Source organism: Phytophthora sojae (assembly GCF_000149755.1).
Source record: "Phytophthora sojae unplaced genomic scaffold PHYSOscaffold_4, whole genome shotgun sequence".
Classification (NCBI taxonomy): domain Eukaryota; phylum Oomycota; class Peronosporomycetes; order Peronosporales; family Peronosporaceae; genus Phytophthora; species Phytophthora sojae.
This window is the reverse complement of record NW_009258118.1, coordinates 296,735-322,741: the sequence shown is the minus strand read 5'-3', so window position 1 is coordinate 322,741 and position 26,007 is coordinate 296,735. Positions and strand designations below refer to the sequence as shown.

At 56.4% G+C, this 26,007-nt stretch overlaps 15 protein-coding genes across 15 annotated transcripts; 9 read left to right on the top strand and 6 right to left on the bottom strand.

The window, feature by feature from the left end:
- Positions 1–24: 24 nt before the first annotated feature.
- PHYSODRAFT_330600 (hypothetical protein) lies at positions 25–905 on the top strand (the record flags this gene model as incomplete). The annotated part of the gene is made up of 3 exons (XM_009527300.1): positions 25–105; positions 518–776; positions 871–905. The coding sequence occupies 3 exons, from the start codon at positions 25–27 to the stop codon at positions 903–905; spliced, it is 375 nt and encodes a 124-aa protein (XP_009525595.1).
- Positions 906–3,558: 2,653 nt separating this feature from the next.
- PHYSODRAFT_459946 (hypothetical protein) lies at positions 3,559–5,700 on the top strand (the record flags this gene model as incomplete). The annotated part of the gene is made up of 1 exon (XM_009527299.1): positions 3,559–5,700. A coding segment is annotated over one exon (2,142 nt), but the record flags the coding sequence as incomplete, so codon positions are not given.
- A 95-nt stretch (positions 5,701–5,795) lies between these two features.
- On the bottom strand, positions 5,796–7,367 carry PHYSODRAFT_345948 (hypothetical protein; the record flags this gene model as incomplete). Its single annotated transcript, XM_009527298.1, has 4 exons — positions 6,492–7,367; positions 6,324–6,414; positions 6,122–6,235; positions 5,796–6,047 (listed from the first exon to the last, which is right to left on the bottom strand). Exons 1-4 carry the CDS (start codon positions 7,283–7,285, stop codon positions 5,796–5,798), a joined length of 1,251 nt encoding a protein of 416 aa, XP_009525593.1. The 5' UTR covers positions 7,286–7,367.
- Positions 7,368–7,515: 148 nt separating this feature from the next.
- On the bottom strand, positions 7,516–8,407 carry PHYSODRAFT_502666 (hypothetical protein; the record flags this gene model as incomplete). Its single annotated transcript, XM_009527297.1, has 2 exons — positions 7,516–8,069; positions 8,140–8,407. The coding sequence occupies 2 exons, from the start codon at positions 8,405–8,407 to the stop codon at positions 7,516–7,518; spliced, it is 822 nt and encodes a 273-aa protein (XP_009525592.1).
- A 507-nt stretch (positions 8,408–8,914) lies between these two features.
- PHYSODRAFT_503469 (hypothetical protein) lies at positions 8,915–9,463 on the top strand (the record flags this gene model as incomplete). The annotated part of the gene is made up of 1 exon (XM_009527296.1): positions 8,915–9,463. One exon carries the CDS (start codon positions 8,915–8,917, stop codon positions 9,461–9,463), a length of 549 nt encoding a protein of 182 aa, XP_009525591.1.
- A 93-nt stretch (positions 9,464–9,556) lies between these two features.
- On the top strand, positions 9,557–11,184 carry PHYSODRAFT_262614 (hypothetical protein; the record flags this gene model as incomplete). The annotated part of the gene is made up of 2 exons (XM_009527295.1): positions 9,557–10,101; positions 10,700–11,184. Coding segments are annotated over 2 exons (1,030 nt in total), but the record flags the coding sequence as incomplete, so codon positions are not given.
- Positions 11,185–11,369: 185 nt separating this feature from the next.
- PHYSODRAFT_460508 (hypothetical protein) lies at positions 11,370–11,579 on the bottom strand (the record flags this gene model as incomplete). Its single annotated transcript, XM_009527294.1, has 1 exon — positions 11,370–11,579. A coding segment is annotated over one exon (210 nt), but the record flags the coding sequence as incomplete, so codon positions are not given.
- A 21-nt stretch (positions 11,580–11,600) lies between these two features.
- On the bottom strand, positions 11,601–11,798 carry PHYSODRAFT_457964 (hypothetical protein; the record flags this gene model as incomplete). Its single annotated transcript, XM_009527293.1, has 1 exon — positions 11,601–11,798. A coding segment is annotated over one exon (198 nt), but the record flags the coding sequence as incomplete, so codon positions are not given.
- Positions 11,799–12,091: 293 nt separating this feature from the next.
- Positions 12,092–12,687, top strand: PHYSODRAFT_299957 (hypothetical protein; the record flags this gene model as incomplete). The annotated part of the gene is made up of 2 exons (XM_009527292.1): positions 12,092–12,443; positions 12,503–12,687. The coding sequence occupies 2 exons, from the start codon at positions 12,092–12,094 to the stop codon at positions 12,685–12,687; spliced, it is 537 nt and encodes a 178-aa protein (XP_009525587.1).
- A 453-nt stretch (positions 12,688–13,140) lies between these two features.
- Positions 13,141–13,782, top strand: PHYSODRAFT_375526 (hypothetical protein; the record flags this gene model as incomplete). Its single annotated transcript, XM_009527291.1, has 1 exon — positions 13,141–13,782. A coding segment is annotated over one exon (642 nt), but the record flags the coding sequence as incomplete, so codon positions are not given.
- Positions 13,783–13,967: 185 nt separating this feature from the next.
- On the bottom strand, positions 13,968–15,982 carry PHYSODRAFT_299956 (hypothetical protein; the record flags this gene model as incomplete). The annotated part of the gene is made up of 2 exons (XM_009527290.1): positions 13,968–13,982; positions 14,471–15,982. The coding sequence occupies 2 exons, from the start codon at positions 15,980–15,982 to the stop codon at positions 13,968–13,970; spliced, it is 1,527 nt and encodes a 508-aa protein (XP_009525585.1).
- A 359-nt stretch (positions 15,983–16,341) lies between these two features.
- Positions 16,342–16,539, top strand: PHYSODRAFT_498490 (hypothetical protein; the record flags this gene model as incomplete). Its single annotated transcript, XM_009527289.1, has 1 exon — positions 16,342–16,539. One exon carries the CDS (start codon positions 16,342–16,344, stop codon positions 16,537–16,539), a length of 198 nt encoding a protein of 65 aa, XP_009525584.1.
- A 2,225-nt stretch (positions 16,540–18,764) lies between these two features.
- PHYSODRAFT_543997 (hypothetical protein) lies at positions 18,765–20,098 on the top strand (the record flags this gene model as incomplete). Its single annotated transcript, XM_009527288.1, has 5 exons — positions 18,765–18,866; positions 18,964–19,015; positions 19,091–19,163; positions 19,243–19,992; positions 20,053–20,098. Coding segments are annotated over 5 exons (1,023 nt in total), but the record flags the coding sequence as incomplete, so codon positions are not given.
- A 684-nt stretch (positions 20,099–20,782) lies between these two features.
- PHYSODRAFT_559076 (hypothetical protein) lies at positions 20,783–21,677 on the bottom strand (the record flags this gene model as incomplete). Its single annotated transcript, XM_009527287.1, has 1 exon — positions 20,783–21,677. The coding sequence occupies exon 1, from the start codon at positions 21,653–21,655 to the stop codon at positions 20,783–20,785; it is 873 nt and encodes a 290-aa protein (XP_009525582.1). The 5' UTR covers positions 21,656–21,677.
- Positions 21,678–21,894: 217 nt separating this feature from the next.
- On the top strand, positions 21,895–24,734 carry PHYSODRAFT_350990 (hypothetical protein; the record flags this gene model as incomplete). Its single annotated transcript, XM_009527286.1, has 2 exons — positions 21,895–22,026; positions 22,160–24,734. 2 exons carry the CDS (start codon positions 21,895–21,897, stop codon positions 24,638–24,640), a joined length of 2,613 nt encoding a protein of 870 aa, XP_009525581.1. The 3' UTR covers positions 24,641–24,734.
- Positions 24,735–26,007: the final 1,273 nt, after the last annotated feature.

Genomic DNA, 26,007 nt, shown 5'->3' with positions numbered 1-26,007 from the left:
GCGCTATCATTTTATTGGGGTGCTATGGCCGCTGGGGCTCACACCGATGAGCCGGTGATCAACGAACGGAGCGGCGACGTTGGTCGCCACGCCAACTTGGTGCTGGTGCGCTCATACATTAGAGAACTCTAAAGTTCTCTATTGTAATACCTGCTAACTATTTATGTGTGCATGAAAAATACACACCAGCTGGTGTCGGAAGTGGCAGTACTACCTGTACCCAATCGATACGTAGGCCAGAAGTGCAGGATGCCACGAGTTTAAGGAGGATCTGTACAGTCAAATAATCCCCGGTAAACCTGATATCTTTTGGCGGTCATTACTAAGTTGAAGCCCTCTATACCAATTATGCCTGCAATAAAGAATGTAATACTATATTGGAGAAGATACATACGTCGAAATAATTGTCTCAAAACCCATGACCATTTCGATCACACCGGGGCGAGGAATCCTGGTCGGGTTGGGGTGACCCCCTAAAGCAGAAGACGCGGGCGCCCCCTGTTCTTAAGCGGCCAAGGACGTAGAGGCCAATGGTCTCCGGGCTGAGAACCTGGCAGGGCACAGCTCGGCTACGGACGCGGACAAACCGAGGGAGCTCAGTGCTCAGCCGACGACTCCCAGCGGCCTGATGACTACGGCATCGCGCCGTGAGACGCCTCGACGGCGAGGCGCGGGCATTCGAGGGGGGAACGACGCGGAAGACTCTTGGCCAAGGAAAGGAGATCAAGGGGGTCGGCGCAAGGCGCAGCAGCATACGAAGAACGCAGACAACAGGCGTACTGGCCGGAACTGCCGTGGCTCCGGACCACGGCTGCTGCTCGGAGAAGGGGTTAGAGGCCTGATGAAAGCTAACCAAGACCCCCAGACTAGCGGAGAAGCAGAAGCAGCTGGTGTTCCGTCACTAAGGCCGACATGTCGCCCATGAAGGGGGAGCCATTCATTTCCGACCGATGCGAACGCACGAGGAAGCCTGTAGGTGGCTCAAATAGTGGACCGTCCACTTCTGTGGTGGATACGGTACATTTTTGAGTGTCGATACACAGATAACCACGTGAAAACGCGCACAAAAGTTCACTACTACGGGGGCGAGGAACAATTTTCAAGCAGCTACTGTGATCGTTGTAGGCATTGTTGCAGTCAGCGCAATATCTACCTCGCATCGTAAGATAACAAACTTACTTGTGAGCTTCAAAGCTGCTAAATATTCGCCTTCACGCGTTTCGTAGTTCTTAGACTTACTTCGAGAATCGCGTGGCTTAAGGTCAACGAAAATCATATCGTTTGTTAATTGGTGACCCGGGTGGTGAACCCGGGGGGGGTTCGCAGTTCGAAGCTAAATGAAGCATTATAGCTAATGAAGGGTAATGTACGCCGAAATAGTTTTAGATGAGGTTCGCCCAGTAGACAGCCTGTATTCACACAAAAAATAAAACCAAATCAACCTGTAGATAAAAAGAAATTAAAATTGCGACGCTTGCTTACATCGTCGGATATCTCGTAGCCAAGTAAGTACTTAAAAGTAAAACAAGCAGCAGACTCCGCGCGCGCAATTTCCCGTTAACATTATCAAAAACCTTGTGCTATTCACAGGCATCTCCTGCACCCGCTTCGCAGCCGCAGCAACTGCCGGGTAAGCTGATGTGTAGGCAGTAGATATTGGAAGTCTTCTTTAGTTTTGTACCTGTACTAGACCGCTATTGTGGATGCATGTCGCTCAGACTAGCTGCCATCGTGACGAGCATCAATAAATCGACGAATTTATAGCGCACATTTTACAGCTTGAGCACGCTGCATCTGCTTCAACCTCACAAGTCGGGGAGTACATACTTGGTAAAGTGCTTTCGGTTCGTCTGTTGCAAGCTCAAAGAAAGATTTTTTTTTGATGGGGTAGTTCGGACCGATAAAATGCTACAAAATGAAACCAAACTCGATGGGCTCTTGTCGAGATCAATCATTCAAAAATTAATCATTCAAAAACAAAACATGCCTTAAAAAAACAAAAGCGGCTCGAGGATCTAAACGAAGCGCAGTTGACTAAGAGGTCGTAACTTTTGCCAGCGTATCGGCTAGCAGCAATAAATCGGTGTAATTAGTTTTCACTTGATACATGCATATGCCAAAGCTCTACTTGCCGCTGTGTATGGGGTATAAGGCGTTTTCAGAAGGAATCATCATAAATACGGATACACCGTATTCAGTGACAACATGGTATCCTGTCAATCTCAAGATAGTTTTGCTTTTGCCTAAAAGGGGTTCGGCAAATAAGAATAGAAACAGTAGCAAGCAAGCTACCTTGGCTCGCACAACTTTAATATTATTCGTGGAAGTCGTGCCTAATCCACAAAGACTTGTTCCAATGAATGTGCAGGAATTCCCTCTTCCAGGATAAATTTACATGACCAATTAATCGGTTTCAGTCTCGTGGTCGACCGGCTCATAGAACTATGCATGTGGAATACGTTTGCAATATCATCTTCTAGTGTGTCTGAAAGCGGAGGTCATACAATACGACCGGGTCAATAGTATCAAAGCCAATGGGGTCAGTAAAGTACTACTTCGAAGTACAATTTTAAGTGCTCTGAACATTTTATTTAATATGTAATATTTTACAAGTACGACGTAGTGCTGTGATAATGCCCGTATAGTTTATTGGAAGCTGTGGTTGGGCTCACGATCAGCATCATCAGGACGTATGCCCAACATTGAACTCAACGTTGTAGAATATAGTTGTCAGTAGCTAGCTATACAATGCATGCTACTACGACGAACAAGGTTGCACGGGCTGCATTCTTGCAGATCCAAGGTTTCATGTGGCTTGAATGTCGTTCGATGTCATCCGCTACGGGGAAGCTACGACTGTAGCGCGAATGTCGTTCGATGTCATCCAAAAACCTTTCCCAATCGACAGTTCTTCGAACTGCGAATATGCAAAGAAAATATCAGAAAACAAAATTAATAATGAAATATGTTTATGGAATATAAGCTTTAAAAAGGCTCAATGAACCATGCCATGCCATGGCAGGAAATAAGACCACCTGATTGGCCAATGATTTGCTAGGGTTAGAGTTTAAAGTAATGAAAGTGCCACGGATAGCAAAAGCTATCGGCCACGCCATCGTTTGGACAGGTTTATGTTGATTTTTGTATGGTTATAAAACTATACGATAAGAAAAAATCGGGTGGCATGATGGCACTTGGATTGCTTTCCTAACCATGCCGATTTTCGGTGGCATGGCATGGCATGGCATGGTTACATGTAGGAGCGGCCCTGAAGCGACTGGTCCTATTTTTATCAGAACTGACCAAATATTGATGAAATTACGACCTTATGGGTCCTCGTTTTCAGCAGAGATCGTTGCAAGTTGCGTGGCTGCCGTTGCAACTTGACGACCATCTCAGTTCAACATATCCGAAGCCGAGCCCCTTCAAGGCAAGCCTCTGCGGTCGAGAAGGCGCCACCTTCGCTCGCGTCGCCTTGGTCTGAGTCCCCGTTCCGTCGCCATGAAGCCCCGTATCCTGCTGCTTGTGTCCCCGCTGTGCGTGCTGCTGCTGGCTGCGCTCCAACTTGCCGCGGTCTGCTCTGCAGAGGCGCGGACAGTGGACAACGCGCACTGGGCGCGCTGGGAGCGCGGGCCCCGCGCGGCCCCCGAGCTGCTGATAACTCTGCGCGTGGCCCTCACGCCCCGCAAGAGCGACGAGCAATTGGGACAGCTAGTGGCGGCCGTGACGGACCCTGCGTCGCCGCTGTACGGACAGCACCTGGCCAGCTCGGAGCAGCTCCGGAAGCACTTCGCGCCGCCGGACGCCAGTCTCCGGAGCTTCCAGCAGGTCGTGCAGGACGCCCAAGTGCTGCGGGCCGAGCCGGCGGGCGCGGTGCAAGATTTGTGGCACCTGGAGCTCGCGGTGGCTGCGGCGGAGCGACTTTTCGGCACCAAAATGTTCCACTACACGCACCGCCAACGCTCCGGGCTGTCGGTGGTCCGTCCTGAAGAGAGCTACAGCATCCCTCAGGAGCTGGAGGGGGTCGTGACCTACGTGGACGGACTCGAGAGTTTCCCGACGGAAATGCAGGCCAAGTTCATGCAGGGAGGAGGCACGGACGAGAAGGACCCGTTCGCTGTCAGGGAGCAACCCTTCGCGAACGACTTCTTCGTTGGGACGAGCGGGGCGACGCCGGCTGTGATCCGTGAGCAGTACGACATTCCGGAGAAGCTCACAGTCAACTCGAGCACCTATGGCGTGGCTGAAGAGAGCGCGCGGACGGACCAGGTGGATCGCTACAAGCTCGTGGTGGGCACGTTCCTGCACGAATTCTACAACGAGATGGATCTGAACCAATTCCTGCGCACGATCGACGGACAGCACCAAACTTTCAAGATGCCGACGACGACGGGGCCGTGCACGACTCAAGGCCCCACTGGTGAGGCGTCCTTGGATATCCAGGTGACGGCAGGTCTGACGGCGCATGAGACTGGAGATGCCTCAACCATCGAGATGCTGTGTTACACGCAGCTCCGAGACCAGGCAAGAGGCTACGCTCCAGACAACCAGGAGCCGTTCTTCACCTTTATGCAGGACGTGAACGCGATGCAGCCCCCACCCGCCGTCGTGTCCATCAGCTACACGGACGACGAGTGCAGCGTACCGGTCGCGTACGCCGAAGCGGTGAACCGCGAGCTCATGAAGGCAGCTCTCCGTGGCATTTCGATCCTGGTCTCTGCAGGTGACGCCGGCGTTCGAGGCAGCCACCTGGCTGACGGCTTCTGTCGCGTGCCAACATGCTCCAAGTTTATGGCCATGTTCCCAGCGTCGTCGCCGTACGTGACAGCGGTAGGAGCTACGACCATCGCCACGGGCTCTGCTCGAGAGGCCAACGGGAAGTGGAAGGAGGCCGTGACTTCCACTGCTCAAGCTCGGGCGCTCATCACATCTGGCGGTGGATTTAGCGACCTCTACGACATGCCCGAGTACCAACGCAAAGCTGTGGGTCCTTACATGGACTTCGCTAACTCGTCTGGGCTCTCACCATATTTCAGAGACACCGGAAGAGCACTTCCGGATATCGCAGCGGTGGGGCACGCCTTCCCTGTGGTTGTCAACGGCGCGGTGGGTGCGACGGATGGCACATCTGTGTCTGCCCCTGTGGTGGCCTCGATGATCGCGCTGCTCAATCGGGCGCTGCCCAACCTGCCGCCACTCGGGTTCCTGAACCCACTGCTCTATCGGCTGTATGATGTGTGCCCTCAAGTGTTCGCCGACATCACCCACGGCGACATCTCGTGCGGTTCGAGAGGGATGCAGTGCTGCAGCAAAGGGCACATGGCCACTACTGGATGGGACGCAGCTTCGGGTCTTGGAACGCTCCGCTTCTCTACGATGCTGAAGAACCTCCCCGATTGCTTGGCGCGCATTAGAGCGTCAAACGATTTTGCTGCCGCCGAGCAAATGGCTACGATGTTGCTGGACGAGGAGCCTGACGTCGAGTCTGCGATCCACATGAAGAGCTGGACGGCGGGCGAGCAACAAGCCACTCGCTTCCTGGGCGTCGTCGGTCTGATTGGTGCTGTCACTTTGGTCGGCGTATTGGTGGCTCTGCGCGAGAGGCTCTTTTTGGACTCGAGTGATCCCCAGAGAGCAGGCTCGAGGCGGTATGGCTCTTGTGCTGCTCACGACTCAGCACGCGAATACTTGCTCTCTCACTAATTTGCAACAGCTCAATAAGGCAAGAATGAAGAGCTTGAAATGCCATTATGGTTCTGTGGTTCTGCTTCCACGAACGCGTTCGTGCTCGCGAATTAATCGCTATCTTCATGCACCTCAATATCTTCCTCGATCTCGTCGTCTTCATCGAGCTGCTTCGCCTTCAGCTCCTTCGCGTCCTGACGCTGCCCGTGAGATTCCTTCGCTTCCGATGCGTCCTCAGTAACGAGATGGAGTTTCTGGAGCCACGTAGCGCACCGCTGCATGCATCTTTCGGTGGATGTGGCGTTGTGTAGTTGCAGCCAAGGCGAAGCGAGGAGCTCCTCGACTGACGCACGCTCTGAGGGCTGAATACAGCCACCGCAGACTCGAGTTATTGACTTGATGCTGGTACAATGGAAAGGTTGTAAAACTATCTCACCTCCTTCTTCAGACACCGGCCAATAAATTCGTGGAACTCGGGAGTAAACGGCTCCCCATTACCATCCACTTCAGGAAGGCGAGGCTCCGGGCTTTCGACGATGCTTTGGACCACCTATCAATGCAGTCACAACCATTTCGTCCAAGTTAGGTAAGCTCCCAATGAGGCGGTACTTATACCAAGACCACGAATTCCTTCCTACGTCGATGTAGCTTCGCGCGTTTGCGTAAGGGAAAGTTTGCGTCGCGCATTCGATGAGTACAAGGCCGACGCTCCAGACGTCCGACTTGTAGCTGACAATACCAACGCAGCAATTGTGAGCTCACACAGTGATCAGCGCCAAACAAAACAATACCCCTCGACAACTCACTCGTAAGGCTCATTTTGCACGCGCTCGGGGGCCATGTACTTGAAGGTACCCACGAAGGTCTGAGCCATGCTGGTCGAGGAACACAGCTCGCGGGCGAGTCCGAAATCCGTCAGCTTGACCGACCCATCCTGCTGGACGAGAATGTTCTGCGGCTTGATGTCGCGGTGGACGTGGCGCACTCGCTTGAGGTGCGCGAGTCCCGTGAGCACCTGCATTGCGATGGCGGCAACGACGCGTTCTGGTACGACGTCAGCGTGCTTAGGCAGTTTTGCGAGGAGTTGGTCCAGAGACCCCAAGGCGCAGAACTCGAGCACGATGCTCAACGCGTGGTCCTGGAAGTATGCGCCGTAGAACCCCACAAGGTGCTCACTCTCGATGCCGTAGAGCGTGCGGATCTCGGTGAGAAGCTGGTCGCGCCTGGGCTTGTCGAACACGTTGGTCACCACTTTGACTGCATACAACGCACTCGTGTCACAGTGTCGCGCCTTGAAAACTTGCCCGGAGCTGCCCCTCCCGATCATGCTGCACGTCTCCAGTTGGTCCAGCGCCACGAGCTTTCGCGTCGAGTGAGAGATCACCACGCACTCACCGACCTCGTCTTCGTCGTGTTTGTGGCCGGGCTTGTCTTCCGCGAACGTGACGCCCGAGCTGTTGATCCGAAGGCCGGCCTTGTGTAGCGTCGTCTCTCCAATATCGCACGAGACTTCGAACTTGTCGTCGTCATCGTCGCCTCGGTGCTTGCAGTCAAGCTCGCGGTCAGACGCCACCACCGTCAGAGCTGGCCTTGACTTCATAGCCTCGGGAGAAAGGAGTGCGAGTTGTCCAAGTCTGAAGTGATGTGTACAATGGCCGACTCGACTCAGCGACTCAGCGAGCCCAAGCGTAAAGGAGACTGGATGGATGGGCACCCGAAGTCTAAGTATGTTGCGTTGTTCTGGTCCTCAAAAATAAAGTACTGTACAAGCTTTAAACTGACGAGGGTAAAGCGCGATCACCTGACTCCAAGACTGAAGCGTGGTCTTATCTATCTCCGCCCCGTCATGCAGCTCTCGTAGGTTGGGATCATGTACTTCATGTTGACGAAGGCATCGGGGCCTCCGTGCTTCTCGAGGATGTTGAGCGTTTCGAGGATGAGGTCGCCCACGTTCTCCTGCCGTCGCTGACCGTAGTCGATGGAGTCGCCGCAGTTTACTCGCTTGGTGATGAAGATGTTGAAGATCGACAGCAACTGCCGATAGTACGGCACAAGCGCCTCGCCCGTGTACGGACAGCAGAGCACGAGTCGCTGCAACACCTTCATCTGCAGACACAGCACGGTTTGGTTGCGTGTCATAAGGTTCGCCTTGATGGGCGGAATCAACTGCGGTAGGCACGGCAGCACTCGACTCCCGCCCTTCTCCAGCATGTCCAGAGTACCGTTAAGCGCCAAGAAGTGATACGGCTCCTCCAGCTCGCGCAGTCCTTCCATGAACACTGGCAGGTAGTGCGCGAAATCCAAGAGCGACAGATCGACCTGCCACTGCAGCTTCCGTACAGCTCCGGCGAAGTTCACGCGCACAGGGAGATCTCCTCGGTCATCTGCACGCAGCAACGAATTAGCGGTCACACTTGCGTCTTAAGGTGTTTGCTTTGATCCGGTAGTACGTACAGAAGTAGCGGAAGCGCGTGGGCTCCACCTTTCGGGCCTTGAAGGCGCCTGCCGTATGAGGCCGCACACTTGGGGGTGTCAATACGTTGACAGCCGCTAGTGATCCGGGGCGCGTGCTCATCGTTAGTGCAGTCTGACTCGTAGACGGCGAGAGTTCGCCGGACTTGGCGGCCGTCGAAAGCTTTGCCATTTGCCGCACGTGGTGAACGGACTGAGGGTGAGCTCGTCGGGTCGGCTTAGCTGACTGGATGACCCTTGCGATAGGCATGGTGCTGCCACCGTTGCTCGTCTGCAGCATCCTGAGCTCCGATACCAGTGTGGACGACGGCCCCGTGACACTTGTCACCATGATCCGCTGCTGCTGCTCCCGGGGGGCTTCCTGCGTCTTCAACTAGATGGAAATGACGCCGGCGAGCATATCTTGACGAAGGGAACCGCCATCTGCCTCGATGTCTTATCTCTGAGGGGCAAGCATATCCGTAGAGGAATTGGAAGTGAGTGCTAACAATCTAAAATTTGCTGTGCCTCGGAGGAAGACGGAGCGCTAAAGCTAGCGGGTAGCTCCATGAATAGCTCCGATTGATACAGGGATGACGTTGAAGTTGTCGAGGTCAGACCCCCCCCCTTCCCAAGGTTACAGCCCGATGCGATCCTGATTCTGAAAGCGAAGACGGAGTCAAACCATGACTGCATTTGCGGCTCTCGTCACAAGAATCGATACCGCCTCCCATGGTCTCACTCGGTATCAAATCATTCATATCCCCGAAACAATAACATGGCGTCCGTCTCGCAGTCTGTGGCTGATGTAGCTATCCGTCCTTACTGCGCGGCCGACCACGACGCGGTGGTGCAAATATACCTCGACGGGATGATCTCCTACTCTTACGAGGGCGAGGACGAGGCCAGCAAGACGCTGTGGGCGCGGGTCCGGCAGGCGTCCGTGGAGAGCGACCTGGCCGACATCGAGGGGGTTTACTTTGCCAATGGCGGGCGGTTCTGGGTGGCGGTTGCGCGCACCGAGGGCGGAGAGGAAGATGTCGTCGGGATGGTGGGGCTGCAGCGCCACAGCGACGACGTGGGCGAGCTGCGCCGCATGTCCGTCAAGGACGGATTCCGCCGCATGGAACTAGGGCGGAGACTGCTGCAGCACCTGCAAGACTGGGCCAGAGCTCGCGGCTTCAAGCGCGTGGAGCTGTCGACGGGCCTGGCAATGACCAACGCCGTGGAGTTCTACAAGTCGCAGGGCTGCACGCTCACGCACACGACCATCTTCACGCCGGGCATGACGCACGAGGAAGCGCACTTCGCCCGATCCTTAATTTAGAACGCTTTGTGTTTCAAATTCTTAAGTTAAGTAATCATGCTTCTAAATTGAGCAGCACTTTTGACGTCAGCCCATCAAGCAACTGACACTGACATGGCGTCCGTCGAGCAGCCCAAGGAGCAGCCCAAGCTCTGCATCCGCCAGTATGCGCCGCAGGACCAGGAAGGTGTGAACGCCGTCTTCGTGGACGGCTGCGAGTTCTACCGGGACAGCTTCCCGGCGCACGTGCAGGACCACTGGAAGGAGTTCATCCGGGAGAGTCTCGACGGCGACCTGGCCCGCATCCCGAGCACGTACATCACCCCCGGCGGCAACTTTTGGGTCGTAACGGCGACGGGAGCCGACGGCGGAGAGAAGGTCGTGGGCATCGTGGGGCTGGAGGCCCAGGGTGATGGTGTGGGAGAACTGCGACGCATGGCCGTCTCGAGCGCCTTCAGGCGCCACGGTCTCGGCCGCCGCCTCGTGGCGGAGCTGGAGGGCTGGGCCAGGACCAACGGCTTCACCAAGGTCATCCTCAGGAACGGCGGCCCCAAGGACGACGCACGCGCCTTCTACCGGGCCATCGGCTACCAGGACGTCGGCACGATGGTCGTGTCGCTCGAGCCGCGTGTGGAAGTCTTCGAGCTGGCCAAGCAGCTGTGAGCTCAGTCAGCCGCCGAGATCCTCGGCGGTCCCGGTGTTGCAAGGACACGGGGCGGCCAGAGGATGTGCAGCAACCATTGGCCGCAAGCTACAGCACCAGCACGGTCGCTTTTCCTAAGAATCAATCAGAAAGACGCGCTGTCCGTAAATCGTCACGCTTATTCACTAAGTACGATTCCTACTAATTCCGATTAGCTGCCAAGCGCAGCGAAGGCGACCCCCTCATACGATATTGCGGGGCCGCAGGACCCGCCCCGGCCTCTGTAGTACTAATCTAACATTGAGAGTAGTGCAGCGAGCCGACGAGGCGAGCGGAACGGGTCCGCCACTGCCGTAGCGAAGCATAGGCAGTCTGCTCCAATAGCGCAGCGAGCATTGCGAGCGAAGCGCCAACTAACAAAAAATTCACCGCCGCGTACGGCGCTCGGCTAGAAACATAAATGCACGTTCCCGCTTTCCCCCAGTCACTCTTCATTTGACGATCGCCTGCGCAGGCCACAGAACGCCATGGCCCCGACGGCCTCCGTCACATTGGCATCACCGCCAGCGCCAACGCCAGCCCTCGACTCGGCAAAATCGTCGTCCGCCGTTCAGCAGCGATGACCTGCCGCAAGTGATCCAGCTCTTCAAGGACGGCATGCTCAACTACCCCAAGAGCCAGCAAGACCCGCGCCTCCACGAGTACATCGACAACAGCCTCAAGACGGACCTGAGCGACATCGCGGGCACGTACATCACGCCCGGCGGCAACTTCTGGGTCGCCACGCCTCGCGACGAACCATCGCTCGTGGTGGGCATGGTGGGTCTGGAACGGAAGCCCAACGCGGAAGGGGAGCTACGCCGCATGTCGGTCAAGAGCTCTCACCGACGCTACGGCATCGGTCGTCTGCTCATCTCGACGCTGGAACAGTGGGCGGCAGAGCACCAACTCGGCAGAATCTGGCTTACGACGGGCGGCGTCATGGATAAGGCGAGGGCCTTCTACACGTCCACGGGCTACACGGAGACCGAAGTCATCATCGTTCGGGAGGAGCCGCCCTTCGAGGTCATCAAAATTGGGACCCGCGAGCTTCGCGTGAGTCGGTGTTATCGTGCATGGAGCTATAGCCTACTGCAGCAGAAGTACATTAATATATTAGGGCTTACCTTCCTTGAGACTTGTCGGTGCTGAATTGGAAATCTACCTCATATCCAGTGACGGCTGCGTCAAGAGCAGCGTTTTGATCAAGACCTTGGCCTCGATAGATGGTGTAAATCTTAAATTAAATTTAACAAATCCGTTCAATCCCCATGAAAAATTTGAACTTAAAGTTAAAACCCAAGGAAAAACAAAAACAGCTTCTAAATCACAAATAATAAAAAGAATAGCTACTAGATAAAATTTTACATCAAAACTTTTTCTAGCATCATCATAAGGATTAAATCCACATTCATAAGCTGTTAACTTTTCTAAATCATCTTTTTGTTCATCTAAATCTGAACCAAATTGAGCAAAAGCTTGTACTTCTCTAAATTGAGCTAATTCTAATTTCATAGTACCAGCAATTTGTTTCATTGCTTTAATTTGAGCAGAAGAACCAACACGACTTACAGATAAACCAACACTAATAGCAGGTCTTTGACCTTCATTAAATAATTCAGTTTCCAAGAAAATTTGTCCATTCTGGGCCAGAATAACATCGTCCGGAGGATAACCAACCGGCGGCGATTTGGTTGGCCTAATCTAATCATTGGGCTTTACAGTCTCATCTTGTGATTACTAAGTAGTACCTCATCTAATCACAGTCATCCAATCCTCATCTCATTGAAGCGTTTGATGCAGCGGCTTCGGAGTGCTTTGCCAAACGCTACAGTGCAGCACCAGCCCGACAAATACCTAGCGAAGCCATCTGTGCTGCTGCTACACCGGCGGCATGAAGTCCATTCAACAGCGTCATTTCGATTTTACCTTCCGACTGCGCAAGGCTCGCTGCTTGAAATTGAAGCATGGCTCCGACCGCCTACTCCACCGCCGCGTCTCCCCCGACCGCAGCACCAGCTCGTGACTCGACTAAAATCGTCCTTCGTCAGTTCCACAACGAAGATCTGGACCAAGTGATTCAGCTCTTCAAAGAGGGCATGCTCTACTATCCTGGCCAGCGGAACAACGGCCGCCTGCACCAGTTTATCGACGAAAGTCTCAAGACGGACCTAAGCGACATCGCGGGCACGTACGTCACCCCAGGTGGCAACTTCTGGATCGCCACGCCTCGCGACGAGCCATCGCTCGTGGTCGGCATGGTGGGGCTCGAGCTGAAGCCCAACCTCGAGGCTGAGCTGCGTCGCATGTCGGTGAAGAGTACGCACCGATGCTACGGCATGGCCACCTGCTGATCTCGGTGCTGGAGCAGTGGGCAGTGGAGCACCAGCTCCAGAAGATCTGGCTCACCACTGGCGCTGTGATGGACAAGGCGCGGAACTTCTACGACTCCAAGGGCAACGTCGAGACCGACCAGTACTTCATGAGCGTTGACCCTCCGTACGAGGTGGTGAGGATCGAGAAGGTGTTGGCTCCCGCAGTTGACAAGAACGCGGCTTTGTGAGGCCCTCATCGCGTTGAACTGTAGCAACACCCCAGTACCGATAAATGAATAGACTCTGAGCAGTGCATCTTACGCCAAAAGTTCTCCTCATCTGTGTATTACGGCAATTGCGAGCGTCTATCGGAGGAATGACGGTTAGTTGAACACGGTCTTGTTATATCGGACACTTCGTCTGACTGAAACATGTGCAGGATTACGAAAGCATTGTGCCTTGTGCTGGTGGAGTTTGGTACGTGTACCTAACTTATGGGATCGATGATCGTCGTCTTCCTGTCCGCCACTTTAGAATCCGTTCTCTTCCACGCACTCGACTTTCCCGATATGGTATCTGCCATTGGCATCTCCGACGACGTTGTTGTGCGTCCATTCCGAGCTGAAGACCTGCCCCAAGTGCTGGAAGTGTTCCAGGCCGGGATGCACTCGTACGCGGCTTTCCAAGCGATGCCCGAGTAAACGGAGGCGTATCTCCAAGAGAGTTTGAGCAGCGACCTGGCCGATATCGAGGGCACGTACATCGCTCCTGGTGGCAACTTCTGGGTCGCAACGCCCAAGACGGCGCCTAATGAAGTGGTGGGCATGGTTGGCCTTGAGCTCAAGGACAACAAGGAAGGAGAGCTACGCCGATTGTCAGTGAAAGGCACGCACCGGCGTCTCGGTGTCGGACAGAAGCTCATCGCTGCGCTCGAGCAATGGGCTCGGGAGAGCGGACTCCGGAAGGTCTGGTTGACAACGGTTGGAGTAATGGACAAGGCTCGAGCCTTCTACCCGTCCGTGGGGTACGAACAGACCGCGGTCGCCGAGGTCAGCGAAGATTTCCATATCTACACGTTTGAGAAGCTTCTTGGGGAGGTGACGGGTAATGGAGACATCGTGATACGCCAGTATCAAGCAGAGGACTTGAAGCAGGTCGTGACGCTCTTCAGAGAGGGCATGCTGCATTATCCCGCACACAACATGAGCGTCGACGTACTGGAGCAGCATATGACTGAGGCAGTGGCGACAGGCGATTTGAGTAGCATCGAAGCGACTTACGTCGCGCCTGGGGGCAACTTTTGGGTGGCTACACCTCGATCGGATCCGAGTGAAGTCGTGGGGATGGTTGCTCTTGAGGCCAAGGGCGACAACGTGGGCGAGTTGCGCCGCATGTCTGTGAAGGGGAGCTATCGGCGTCACGGCGTTGGTCGTTTGTTGATCGCAGAGCTTGAGGATTGGGCGGTGAAGCACGGCTACAAGAAGATCTGGCTGGGCACCGGCGCCGTAATGGACAAGGCGCGAGCGTTCTACTCGTCCATGGGCTACAGGCAGACGGAGATTATCGTCATCAACGAGGACCCCTACATCGAAGGGGTCGAGTATGAAAAAGAGTTGGATAACACAGCATTCGCGTGATCCTCTGCCGACGGGTGACATCACATCACCAGTTTCACAGATACCAGCAAAGGTTTGGAGCACAAGACCTCGACGCTGCATTACATTCATGAAGCGACACTAGCTCCTGATGTTCATAACCAATAACTTACAACTACTACTACCTAATACCTTACTCTCTCGCCATGTCGGCCATGGCCTTGAGGTTCACGACCATGGCGTAGACGAAGAAGACGACGAAGATAATCCAGATCGCGATGGAGGCGAACTTGCTGTATCCGCCGTAGACGCGCATCTGCTGGGCGTCGAGCTTCTGGCGAGGCAGCAACAGCACCGAGAAGAACGCCATGCCGTGGACGATGTACGTGATGATGAGCAGCAACAGAAGGCGGCGGGTGCCGTCATTGAGGCTCACGGGGGCCAGGTCCGACATCCAGTCGGAGCTGAAGGTACGCATAGCGATGGCGATCGTGCTGCGGAACGACAGCAGCATGCCCTGCGTGGCGCCTTCGGAGCCGTTCTCGGCGATCTCGGTCGCGGGGATCAGCGAGAAAATAGTGATGATACCGTCCGTGAAGCCGGTGGTGCAGCCGATCGTGTCGTAGAAGGCCTGGTTACGCATGGACGGCACGTAGAGCATGACGATCGCGCGGACGGTCTCGGGGATGACCATGACAGCGATACCGAGGCACACGCAACGGCGCCAAGACGAGTTGGACCAGAAGACCTTCCACAGCATCATGGAGGCCAAGGTGGTCAGGTACTTGAGTGCGTTGGTCAAGAGTGTCGTGTTGGCGTTGAGTCCCGCAAGCCTGACGAAGACGGCGTTGGCCGATCCGATGTAGAAGCGGGTGGTGGCCAGCAGGATACACAGGAAGAGCACGAGCTGCCACACGGCGCGCTGCTGGCACATGCGGAAGAAGGCGCCGATGCGCGCGCTGGTAGTCGAAGGTCCCGCGGTGATCATGGCGACGCTGCCCTCCTCCGCCACGATCTCGTTCATCAAGCCGGCCTCTGACTGCTCCACGGTGCGCTCGTTGCAGTTGCGCAGCACAAACGGCACCGGCATGAGGCTCAGCAGCGCTAGCACGGCGTAGGCCCAGAACGGGTCCACGCGCAGCGCGTAGTTGCGCTTGTCGTCGTCGAAGCGGATGAGCAGGGCTGTGAGCCAGAGCCCGATCCACTCGATGCCTGTCCGGAAGAGCAGGTAGTTGATCTGCAGCTTGCCGCGCGTCGTGAGCGGCTCGCGCTGGGACAGCTCGATGACGCGCGCGTCCGTGGCGATCTTGCTGAGCATGGTGCCGAACGTGGCGCCCATGATGAGCACCATGTAGTACACGATGTAGTCGCTGCGCTGGTCCTCGGTCGAGTGGTCGACGTCCACGGTGGCCGAGAGGATCATGAGCCCCATGCACATGAGGAAGCTCGTGAGCGTGCCCGTGATCATGTAGGACTTGCGGCGGTACCCGCCGATGGGCGCCACATCGGAGAGCAGCCCCAGGAAGAAGGCGAGCGTCGTCGGGATGCTCAGCAGACACTCGATCACGACGGAGCTCTCGGACCGCTGCAGCAGCAGCGAGTGCATGAGCGTGGGGCGCATGCAGTACCTCAGCGCGGCGTAGATGAGGCTGCTCTGCGCCGTGGCGAACAGCAGGCCGCAGTACGAGGCCGAGAAGAGGCTCACGCCGCCGCCCTCGCGCAGCGCGCCGAACTGCTGGTAGTTGAAGAACTTGTTGCCGGCCACGAAGCGGTTGTTGCCCAGCATGGCCGACGGCTCGTAGCTGTCGAAGCTGCTGCGGCCGTCGGGCCCGTACGTCATGGTCATGGTGGAGTGGCCGTGGTCCATGCCGCCGTCCTGCACCGAGTTGTTGTAAACGGAATTGGCGCTGTAGAATGCGCCCTCCTTGTGGCTGGTCGGCACCCCCATCGCCTGCCCGCTGGGAAATTAGCACACGAAAAACGCTGTCGTCGTTTGCCCGGGGCGAATTCCAGAGTGAGACCGAACCGATCGGGGCGTGGCCGCAACGGCGCAAGCAAAGTATGGTGGCAAAGGTAAAAGAGCAGGGGGGCAGGCTGATGGAATTGATACAGAATTCTGCCCGAATAAGGAACGGGTGTACAACTAATAGCCTCACATATTTAATATTATTTTCCAGTCGATGTGGCGATAGGGGGATGTGCAAGGTACTGAGCTACTAAGGTGAAAAATCCAGTGCCAATCATCAGCTCTCCACCCTCGTTTGAAAAATGGCGCGCATTTAGCGATCTTACTAGACTTCAAACTACATGTACCGTAGTGGTAGACTCGCACTTTTGCTTTTGCACCTCGCCCCACAAGCCCACCTCCTCCCCCACTCCACCCATTTGACAGCGCTGTTGTGGTGCGAGGATGCCTGGTCAAAGGTTAGTTCTTCGACCATACGCCACTGTTGGAATCATTCCGGACTCGTAGGTAAAGCTGCTCTTCAGTTCATTTTGAAATAACTAAATCAGTACATTGGAAAAGTATACTCAGCTTAACATCAATTGATATATTCTGCGTCTTTATATATATCAGGCGTTCCTTACTCGGGCAGATTACTGTACCGAAACTGCTGAAAGCTCCGACTCTCTGTTGCCTACAGTGGGACCAATAGTTGATTATGGTTGTTTTATGACCCAATTGAGTCATCTGGACCGGGAATTCCGGATACCGAACTGGGCGCCGACCACTTGGGTTTTGTATGCCGCGAGTTTTCTCACTGTTGAGCCCCCGCAGGTGGGAATGCAGGCAAAGCCCCCTTGGCTCCCGCTTGCAACGCACGCAGGTCTCCCGGATCGCAGCCGGTGGCAAGAGTCCACCGCAGTATCGTCGACGACGTGTCGGGCATCCGCTCGAAGAGGCAAAAATAACAAGTTTAAATGCGATAATTCTTCGCGACGGGCCCATTTTTCCGGATAACCAACCGGCTTCTTCGAGGTTTTCATCGATTTTTGCTTGTAGCGATCTTCAACTGTAGCGGCGCCGCCACTTTTTGCGATCTTCTACCACCAGCGCCACCGCGCCCACGCGTTTTGGTCGGCCTCCGTCCAGAAACCAGCTCCACTTGGCTGACTGCGCTTGTGGTGCCGCCCGCCCAGCTCAGCGCGCAAACCAGAATCGGAGGATCCGCTGCTGGCCTTAAACCAGTGCAAATTCAAGTCAAGAGAAGTTTAGGATGGCGCTGGCAGCGCCGCCACCTGCAGCGTAAAGTGAAGGAGGTCAGCCAGATGCGGTCGACGTGGCGCTGGTCAGGCGGAGCTGGTCACCTTTACGAATCGCGGGCGTGCTTCTTCGTTCGGTAGATGACAAAAAAGTAAAGTACAAAGTTCCGCAAAACGAACAGTTGGTCGTTTTGCTTACATTTTCCGCCATCTTGATTGGAAGACTTGCTTTTCGTTCCGTCTCGCCGCATGACCATCATGTTCAGCGGGTTGGGTCTCCGCCCCTCACTGCAAAAACGCCTTGCGGTTGCAAGTACTGTACCATGGTATCTTCCATTCCAGCTCGAGTCGTGCTGCTGCGAGGCGTTACATGTACATATTGCGGCAGTCATGCACAACTCGGCCGTTGCTGCAAGAATCTCCGCTTTGCGGCCCCACTGAGCTGCAGCCAGACAGTGCGGCTATCGTCAACGAAACGAGCTCGTCGTGCTTGGAGGGCGTTGCATTCGGATCCCTTGCACGAGCTGCAGCTCGTGCTCCGAGAGGAAAGGAAATGCATTCGCGGTGACAGGCGTGATGCAGTTACGAGCAGGCGAGACGTGTAGGTACATACACCTTGCATTGAGCAAGCCGTGTTGTCCTACCGTCCGCTTACATGCACTCCGTCGGTCTTCACTGGAGGTGAGGAGTCTGTCTTCAGGTTGAAGACCGAGGCGCATTTGAGCTCCTTCCTCTGTACCAACAGGATGCAGGTCTCCGTCAGCAGTGGCGACCGCTGATCTCTACCTTGACGAGCAAACACCAGCGCGCTCGCTGCAGTTCCATGCAAACACTTGCCACCCAGCAGCAATGCCATCCGGCGACGATCAGCCGGCGCCTGCGAGGCAGGGGAGCGTCGCGAATGATCCGTTTCCAACAGCGCGGATATTATATCGGTGTTGCAGCTCCAGCGTCGCAAATGCTGCTTGACTTTTTGATGTACGCGCAGCAGCAGTTATTGTGAAATTTGCCACCTGCATCCCCACCCATACGGATAGGCTGGAGCTCGACGTGGCCATGCGACGTCCTCGCGAGCCGCTCACAGAGCTGATCAGGCCGGCAGCAGCAAGCACTGCAGGCCTGCTACGTCTTGGCAGTGTAGCGGCCTCCTCGCTCCTTTATTGTAGCCCGGCAGGTTCTGCGCCATGCGTGCCACGACTGCATGCCTGGTACAGTACGATCACTGCCAGCAGCTTCACCACCGCCATAGACCCATTGGCCAAAGACCACATCGCACTCTGCACTCTTCGCTTTTCAAGCCGAGCCGCTTTCACTTCAACTTGCCCTTGTGATTTGCCTGGCCGACCCTCACACTTGATGTTTGTATGTGATACAAAACTCAGTATATTTGCGCTTCGAAGAACGCCAGCATCCGGAAGCGAGGTCTCCCTCGACGCTCCGTCGGCCGCCGCCTTCCGCCTCCATCCAGCCCTGCAGCCTGCACGCACGCGCGTCTCCTCCTCCCTTGACAGCCCCGCTGAGCCACCATGACGTCGATCTTCAGCGCGGGCCAGTCCATCTCCAGCATCGGCAAGTCCATGACGGCCATCGCGCGCGTGGAGGAGCACCTGGCCACCTTCATGAAGAAGGTGGGGCGGCACCAGCAGCGGTATCTGTCGAACCTTACTGTAGGGTAAATCGCTCTAACGCGAGGTGTTGCTGCGGATGTTCCTGGGTTGTTGGCAGGTGATTTACTTTGAGAAGTTCTTCCAGCGCATGGGAGCGAACTTACCAACGTGTGCGTCACTCGTGCCTTTCCGAGGAAGCTGAGGCTGTTGTTTTGACGTTGTGCAGCTTTGTATTGTGTGTGCAGGCCTCATGGACACGGCGGACCTGCTGTTCCAGCGGTGCTACGAGTACCGAGACGAGATCCGCGACGAGCTTGAGTGCGTTTGCCTACAACACTCATTGGATTATATTATGCGCATGCTAATGCTGTATTGTGATGTGTCGCTGCGTATGCAGATCGAGCGTCGCGTATGTGGCGGATGCTGGTCGCTGGGTGGTCGGAATGGGAGACTGGAACAGCAAGATGGAGAAGCGTCTGGCGCAGATCAGCGAGCTGGTGGTGCTGGCCAACACGCTGCTGACGGAGTATGCCGTGACGGGTGAAATTGGCGCTGAAGGTTGCAGTGACGAGCTGGACGCGTACCTGCAGATTTTGTCGGCCACAGTCACCCTGAAGAACGCGCCCGCGAATGGTAAGGGCGTCGCTGGTACTACGGATGGCCGGCCTCCTATTGTTCGGGCGCAATCTACGACGGCAGCAGAATTCAGCACGGAGATGTCGGCACTTGGCACGGAGATCACTGGGGCCTTCTCCGAGATGTTCGGCAACAAGGACTTCGGCAGATCGGCGTCGTCTGGCACTATTGGTCAGACGTCAAACCCACAGAGCGCCATTCGCGCCGACAACGACAACGATGCTCTGAATCCATTCACGGCTTCGTTTCGGCGACCTGTTGATCCGTACGCAACAGCTGCGAGCAGCGCGGGTGCTTCGGTCAGCAGTAGCGTGCAAAGCTTGCCCGAAGCTGCTCCAGGGGGTACAGCTTCGACAGGTACAGTGGTTCCAGATTATCCGCTCTCCGATGGAGACACTCCGGGGGGTCCGCTGAGTCCCGTGAGCTTGGGCGAGTACGAGTGTTTGGAGATGGACTCCATTCCCAAGTATGCTGCATTCAAATCCTCCGCTCAACTCGCGGCGCGACGTCAGTATACTCCTGGGAGCATGGCCAATAGCATGACAAGTGAAGGAGGTCGAAGCGCGTACAGCGAGTCAAGCGCCGAATACCAGGAACTGTTCCCGTTGCCACCGTCGTCAGCCCAGGCAGTTTCCAAAAACTTGAGCTCTCTGGATGCGGCTGCGACGAAGAAGAAGCCACCGACACAGCCGATCATGGACACGAACTACTCGTACGATTTCCAGTGCGAAGTGGCACACAACCCGTTCCTGTCGCCGAACACCCCCGGGCCGATGCCAGCACCTCGAGGAGACGGAACCATTGGTCATGTATCGTTGTCGTCAGATCATCAGCCAAGCCTATCGGTTGACACTCGCTCGGATATCACTGCCCCATCGCCGGCGACGCCAGCCACCACAACTACAGCTTCCGTGAACGTCACGCCGGATCAGTCACACGCGCTTGGCTCTGTTGCCACTCCAGTAAGCGAGCCTGTTCTTGGCACTGTTGCACCACCACCAACGCTGCACCCTGCTATCGACTACACCCAAGCCCAAGCTCACCCAGCTCCAGCTACCGCGTCAGGTTGGAATGGACGTGCAAATGGCATCAAGGCTCAAACCACCGAAGACGACGAGACTGAGGCGCTGGTGGCGGCACTGAAAGCCTCTACAGCCGAGCAGGGACACCACGATGACAGTCACCACGATCACGACTTCGACCTTTTCGGTGTAGGGAAGCCTTAACACGGCAGCAGAGGAAGATGAGTAACCTAATTCGAAGTATATCCTCACCATTATTACGTCGTTCTCTCACTGAGCTCAGTGCGAATCGTCCTTGTGGCGCTTGTAGTGCTCCGACGAGTCTGGGAGCGGAGGGGCGACTTCGATGTTCAGACGTCGACGCAGCTCCTGAATGGGCGTCTCGAACTCCTCCTCGTACATGACGCAGTGCAGTGAATGGGCCTTCTTGGACGCGCGGCTGGCCCACGGCACATACACCTTCATGAGCAGACAACGCTCCTCGCTCGAGAGCCGCAGCGGCCCCACAAAGGCGCTGAGCGCGCTAACGGGCAGCTGAGAGTGCGCCATCTCGACGTACTTGAGCGCGATCTCGCCCAGCACCGTCGGGGGCACGTCGAATAGCGTGTGCCAGAAGTCGTGCGACTCGCGGTGGCGCTGCATGACGTAGGCCAGCTCCGGGTCGTCCACGAAGCGCACGAGCGAGCGGCCGTCCGCGTCGAAGCCGTGCGAATCCATGAACGTGGCGTAGTGGCGGCCGAACGAGTCGGCGGGCAGCGCGCGCAGGTACTCCATGTCGATCTTGTCGTTGCGGATCACGGGCTTCTCGGCCAAGATGCGCGCGCCCATGGGGTCGGCGCACATGCGCGCGTGGATGCGGCGCAGCGCATCACGGCCCGTGACCTCTCCCAGCGCGGCCAGCATGTCGCCACGGTCCGGGTTCGCGAACACGGTGAGCGCCGACGTGACGGACAGCACGATCTTCTGCAGCGGCGTCGTGGGCATGTGCGAGTCGTACTGGACGCGGCGCTGCGGCTCGCCCGCCACGGGGCCCAGTGCCTGGTCCGCGAAGGAGGCTGCAGCCCATGGAGCCGAAGGCGCAGTGCGCGTGAGCACGCGCGAGGCGGCGCGCGCTGCGGCGGACGCCAAGCGAGGGCGCAGCATCGGAGCCATTGGGGTGAGCTTTACGCTGCTCTATTAGGGTTGTCCCATGTGACGTGTTCAACTGCGTGGTGTGGTGCACACAATGGTATCATCTTTTCACCCAATAGGAAGCGCTACGCTTTGACATTGGCTGAAAATGGGGATGGGTACGATCTTGCGCGCCGGTCGTCGGCCCGCAAAAGAACGCCGCAGTCCAAAGCAGCAAGGGGCGGCACCGCAGAGCGCGAGCGGACGAGCGAGAGGCGGCGATGGCGGACAGCAGACGCGTGTTCGTGCAGCTGGCGGGTGTGCGTGGGTCGCGCGTGGAGGTGGGCGCGGCCGTCATGGCGTTCGTGCTGCCCACGGACTCGTGGCTCTCGGTCGTCAACGAGTTCCTCATGGTCGGTGCATGTATAGCTAGCTCTCCTCTAGATTGCAGCCATTAGCCAACCGCCCAATGATCTAGAGATCCGGCTATTGTCTGCAGGTGAAGCTAACATAATCTGCTTGCTTACTTGTGGCTGCGATCTACAGAGCTGCAATGACGACGACATGGAGGTGGAGCAGCGCCCGCCGGGGCTGCTGGAGGGCTGCGTCGTGCTGCACGCGGCCACGCTGGAGCAGGTCTCGGACCCGGCCAGCTGCGAGGACAGCAAGCAGTACATCCTGTGCATGAACGCGGACGACGCCGTGCGGCTGCAGAGGCAAAAGTTCGGTGACAGCAGCGCCAGCAGCGTCACGGGGCCCAGCGACGCCGACGCACTCGCCCGAGGCAGCATCGCGCTCACAGACCAGCTCGAGTCGCTGGAGGAGCTGGACTACTACTTCGACGACGCGGGCACGCTGCGTCACTGCCGCACGAACCAGGCCGTCTACGAGCTCATGAGCGACGAGCGGCGCGCGGGCGAGCTGGACGATATCGTGAAGGCCGCCATCTTCCACATCCAGATGGAGATGCTGGCCGAGTTGGCGTTCAAGCAGGCGCGCGTCCCGCTGGATCTGCGACCGGACGAGCCGAAGGATGCTCGCTCCAGTATATTCCTGACATCGGACTGGCGCAGCAACGCCAACTTGCTGGTGGTCGTGAACGGCGGTCGCGGAGCGCAGCCTGGTATTTGGAGTCGAGATCTGCTGATTCAGGAAGGGCTGGAGCTCGGTTCGATGCTGCCGGTGATGCGTCGCGCTACTGCAACCAACTTTGCCGTGGCCGTGCTGAATCCATCGACCAACAATGTGACCATCGGGAACGACACATTCCCCATCCGCGGCAACTCGTCCCCGGACGAGCACATGTTGTATGTGTGGGATAACATTATCTCTCGCGCACAGGCTCGCAACGTGTACTTTTTGGCGTACTCCTTCGGTGCCAAGTCGGTGCTGACGCTCATCCAGAAGCGCGAGGAACAAGTTGTCAAGCGCGTGAATGCGCTTGTGTTTGCCGAGGGCGCGTACCGCTTGGACCCGTCAACCACGTCTCCTACTGTGGCTCAGTTCTTGAAGCAGCGCGCGATCAACTTCAAGGGCGACGCTCAGATCTCGGCGGGTGGACATATCCCGGCCGAAGAGGAAAAACTTTCGTGCAGTTGTTTATCTGTTGGAGACCTTACAGCATCAGGGGATGGTAAGATGCCCCCAGCTTCTGCATCGGCGCTCTCAAAGCGTAACAGTAGCAACAAGGCGCGCACTATCAGCCTCTCGCTGGAGACGACGTTCACGTACTTCGTCGCTGCGCGTGATCGTGGCTGCGGTGCGGCGCAGTTTATTACGGAGTCAGAAGCCAAGACTCGATCGTGGCTCGGAAACGTCATCCGCCATCGTCTGGACTCGTTGAAGCCTCGAAAACAGAGTCGCCGACTCAGTACGGCGATGGGTGCGAACGCGAGTGAGTCTCCGCACCACAGGAAAACTGCTCGCCGATCGTCATTGGACACCGACGCGAGTTCTTCTTCAGCAATGCGCGCGTCGATTGCTAGCAGTCGCAGCAGCAACTCCAGCCACCACTCTCACGGCGTTTCTGTAAGTGACTTTGACTTGATTAAGGTGATCGGCAAGGGGTCCATCGGGAAGGTTTTCCTCGTCCGCAAGAAGGACACGCATGTTGTGTACGCTATGAAGGTGCTTCGCAAGAAGAACGTGGTTCGTCACGGATTGGAAGAGCACATCAAGACGGAGCGGCTCATTCTCGAAGAGATTGACCACCCTTTCATCGCGCGGTTGCGCTACTCGTTCCAGACTAAGGACAAGCTTTATCTCGTGACTGACTATTGCTCTGGCGGAGAACTCTTCCACCACATGTCGGATGATGGCTTCTCGTACGATTTATCTCGGTTCTACGCGGCTGAATTGGTGCTGGGACTGGAGCATCTTCACCGGCTGAAGGTGGCGTATCGCGATCTCAAGCCGGAAAACATTCTAGTCGAAGCCTCTGGCCACCTGCGCATTACAGATTTTGGACTGTCGAAGCTCAACGTGGTTTCGGACAAGGGCGCGCAGACGCTTGTGGGTAGCCCCGAGTATCTGGCCCCCGAGGTGTACAATATGCAGAAATACGGATACGCGGTCGACTGGTGGTCGCTCGGCGTGTTCCTCTACGAGATGCTCACCGGCACGCATCCATTCTTCGACGACAACCGCGAAATTATGGTGAAGAAGATCATGACTCCTGGCTCCGTGGGCACGATGATGCCTGCTGAGATGCCCCCCGAGGCCGCGTCGCTGATCTGCGGGCTGCTCACGTTCAACCCGACGGAGCGCCTCGGCTCGCGCGGCGCGCAAGAGCTGCGTGACCACCCGTTCTTTGCCGGTGTCTCCTGGGACGCGCTGATGCGGCGTGAGGTGACGCCGCCGTGGCACCCGGTGGTGCAGGACGAGCTCGACGTGGGCAACTTCGACGCCGAGTTTACGTCCGAGCCCGTGGTGGACAGCGTGTGCACGCACCAGTCCATGGTGCTGAGCTCCACGTTCGCCGACTTTACATTCAACCCGAGCATCTCGGACTCGATGCGGAAGCGATAAAGCTTAGAAGTAAGATGATAAGCTCCCAGGCCTGCGCGTTTTGCTTGCATTGTAGACATCATTCCCTCTGGAAATGCACTCGGCTACCTGTGCCTCAAGGCCTGCTAAAGTAATGATCGGACAAATGTGCAGAGGAGCACCAGTATCAGTCATGTCGTGGACGCTGTAGGTGACAAACTCAGCAGCGCTAGTCATCGGCAACGGGCAGGAGCCCAACGCCCACGAGCGGCGCTCAGCTCGGCTCACTCGTGGCTGCCCAGCAGCCGGCCCCGTTGTCATCTCCGTTGGTCATCTCCGCCGCTGGCCACCAACCAAGGCGTCTCGGAACACCAAAGCACGCCTGTAACGGCCTTGGCGACGTTGAAGTGGACTGGCCAATCGCAGGCCGCGAATCGGGGAACTTCAAGGCTCCGTCGTAACGGCCAATCCTGCACCCAAGTCAGTAGGCCTATCATGGCCCGAAGGATAGTGGGTACGATACCCTCGAGCGCGCCGCGCGCTTGGCGGTCCTGGTAGCAATAGCGGCTGGCTGCATGCCTGGGCCCAAGGCTGGCCGTGCAAGCCGCGCGCCGCGCAATGTCGGCGCGCTGTGACACAGCGTGGCGTGCGCGTCAAGCGGAAAAGGCCCATGATATCCCATTGCTACTGCGGCTCTCGTTAAAGCAACTTGGGTTTGGGCACCTTCAGCAACTTCGTGCAACTTCGGGCACCTTGGTCGAAAAAGTTGCCCAAAGGTGCGCAACTTCGTGCACCTTTGCGCACCTTTGAGCACCTTCGTTTGAGCAACTTCGTGCAACTTCAAGCACCTTCAGCACCTTTGGGCAACTTCGACGAAACCCGAACATTTGCAATACTGAATTTTTGCACTAGCGAGTAGGCTCTGCAACTTCAACAGCAACTACATGCACCATTCAGCAGAGTGCGTTCACGCTGCCTATACTGCTAGGCAAGCTGTTGAATAAAGGACACTAAATTATATAGGGGCGGAGTGAACATCTTTTACTTCGACCTGAGCCAACACAGCTCAGTTCAGCCCAGGTAACCCTTTCAAGCGAAGGTCGACCTCTTATTGCTGACTTGAATGCCAAGTCAGAGGTAAGGCTTTGCATCGATGGTATTCACACTGTAAAGTTACTCGTGTTCTGTCACAATCATAAAGCTACACAGATAAACAAATGATTCGCACTGCCTTTTTCGTGTGGTACGCGCTACTTCCAGCGGGACCATCACTGACGATGTGGCTGGGAAGCAAGCTAGGAACTGAGACCATAGCGACTATCTTAACTTTACTATGTTTAAACATAATGGGGGCTCCTCTAGGCGAGGACACTAGGTGTTGTGTTTGATGAACGCAGCATGATCCACAT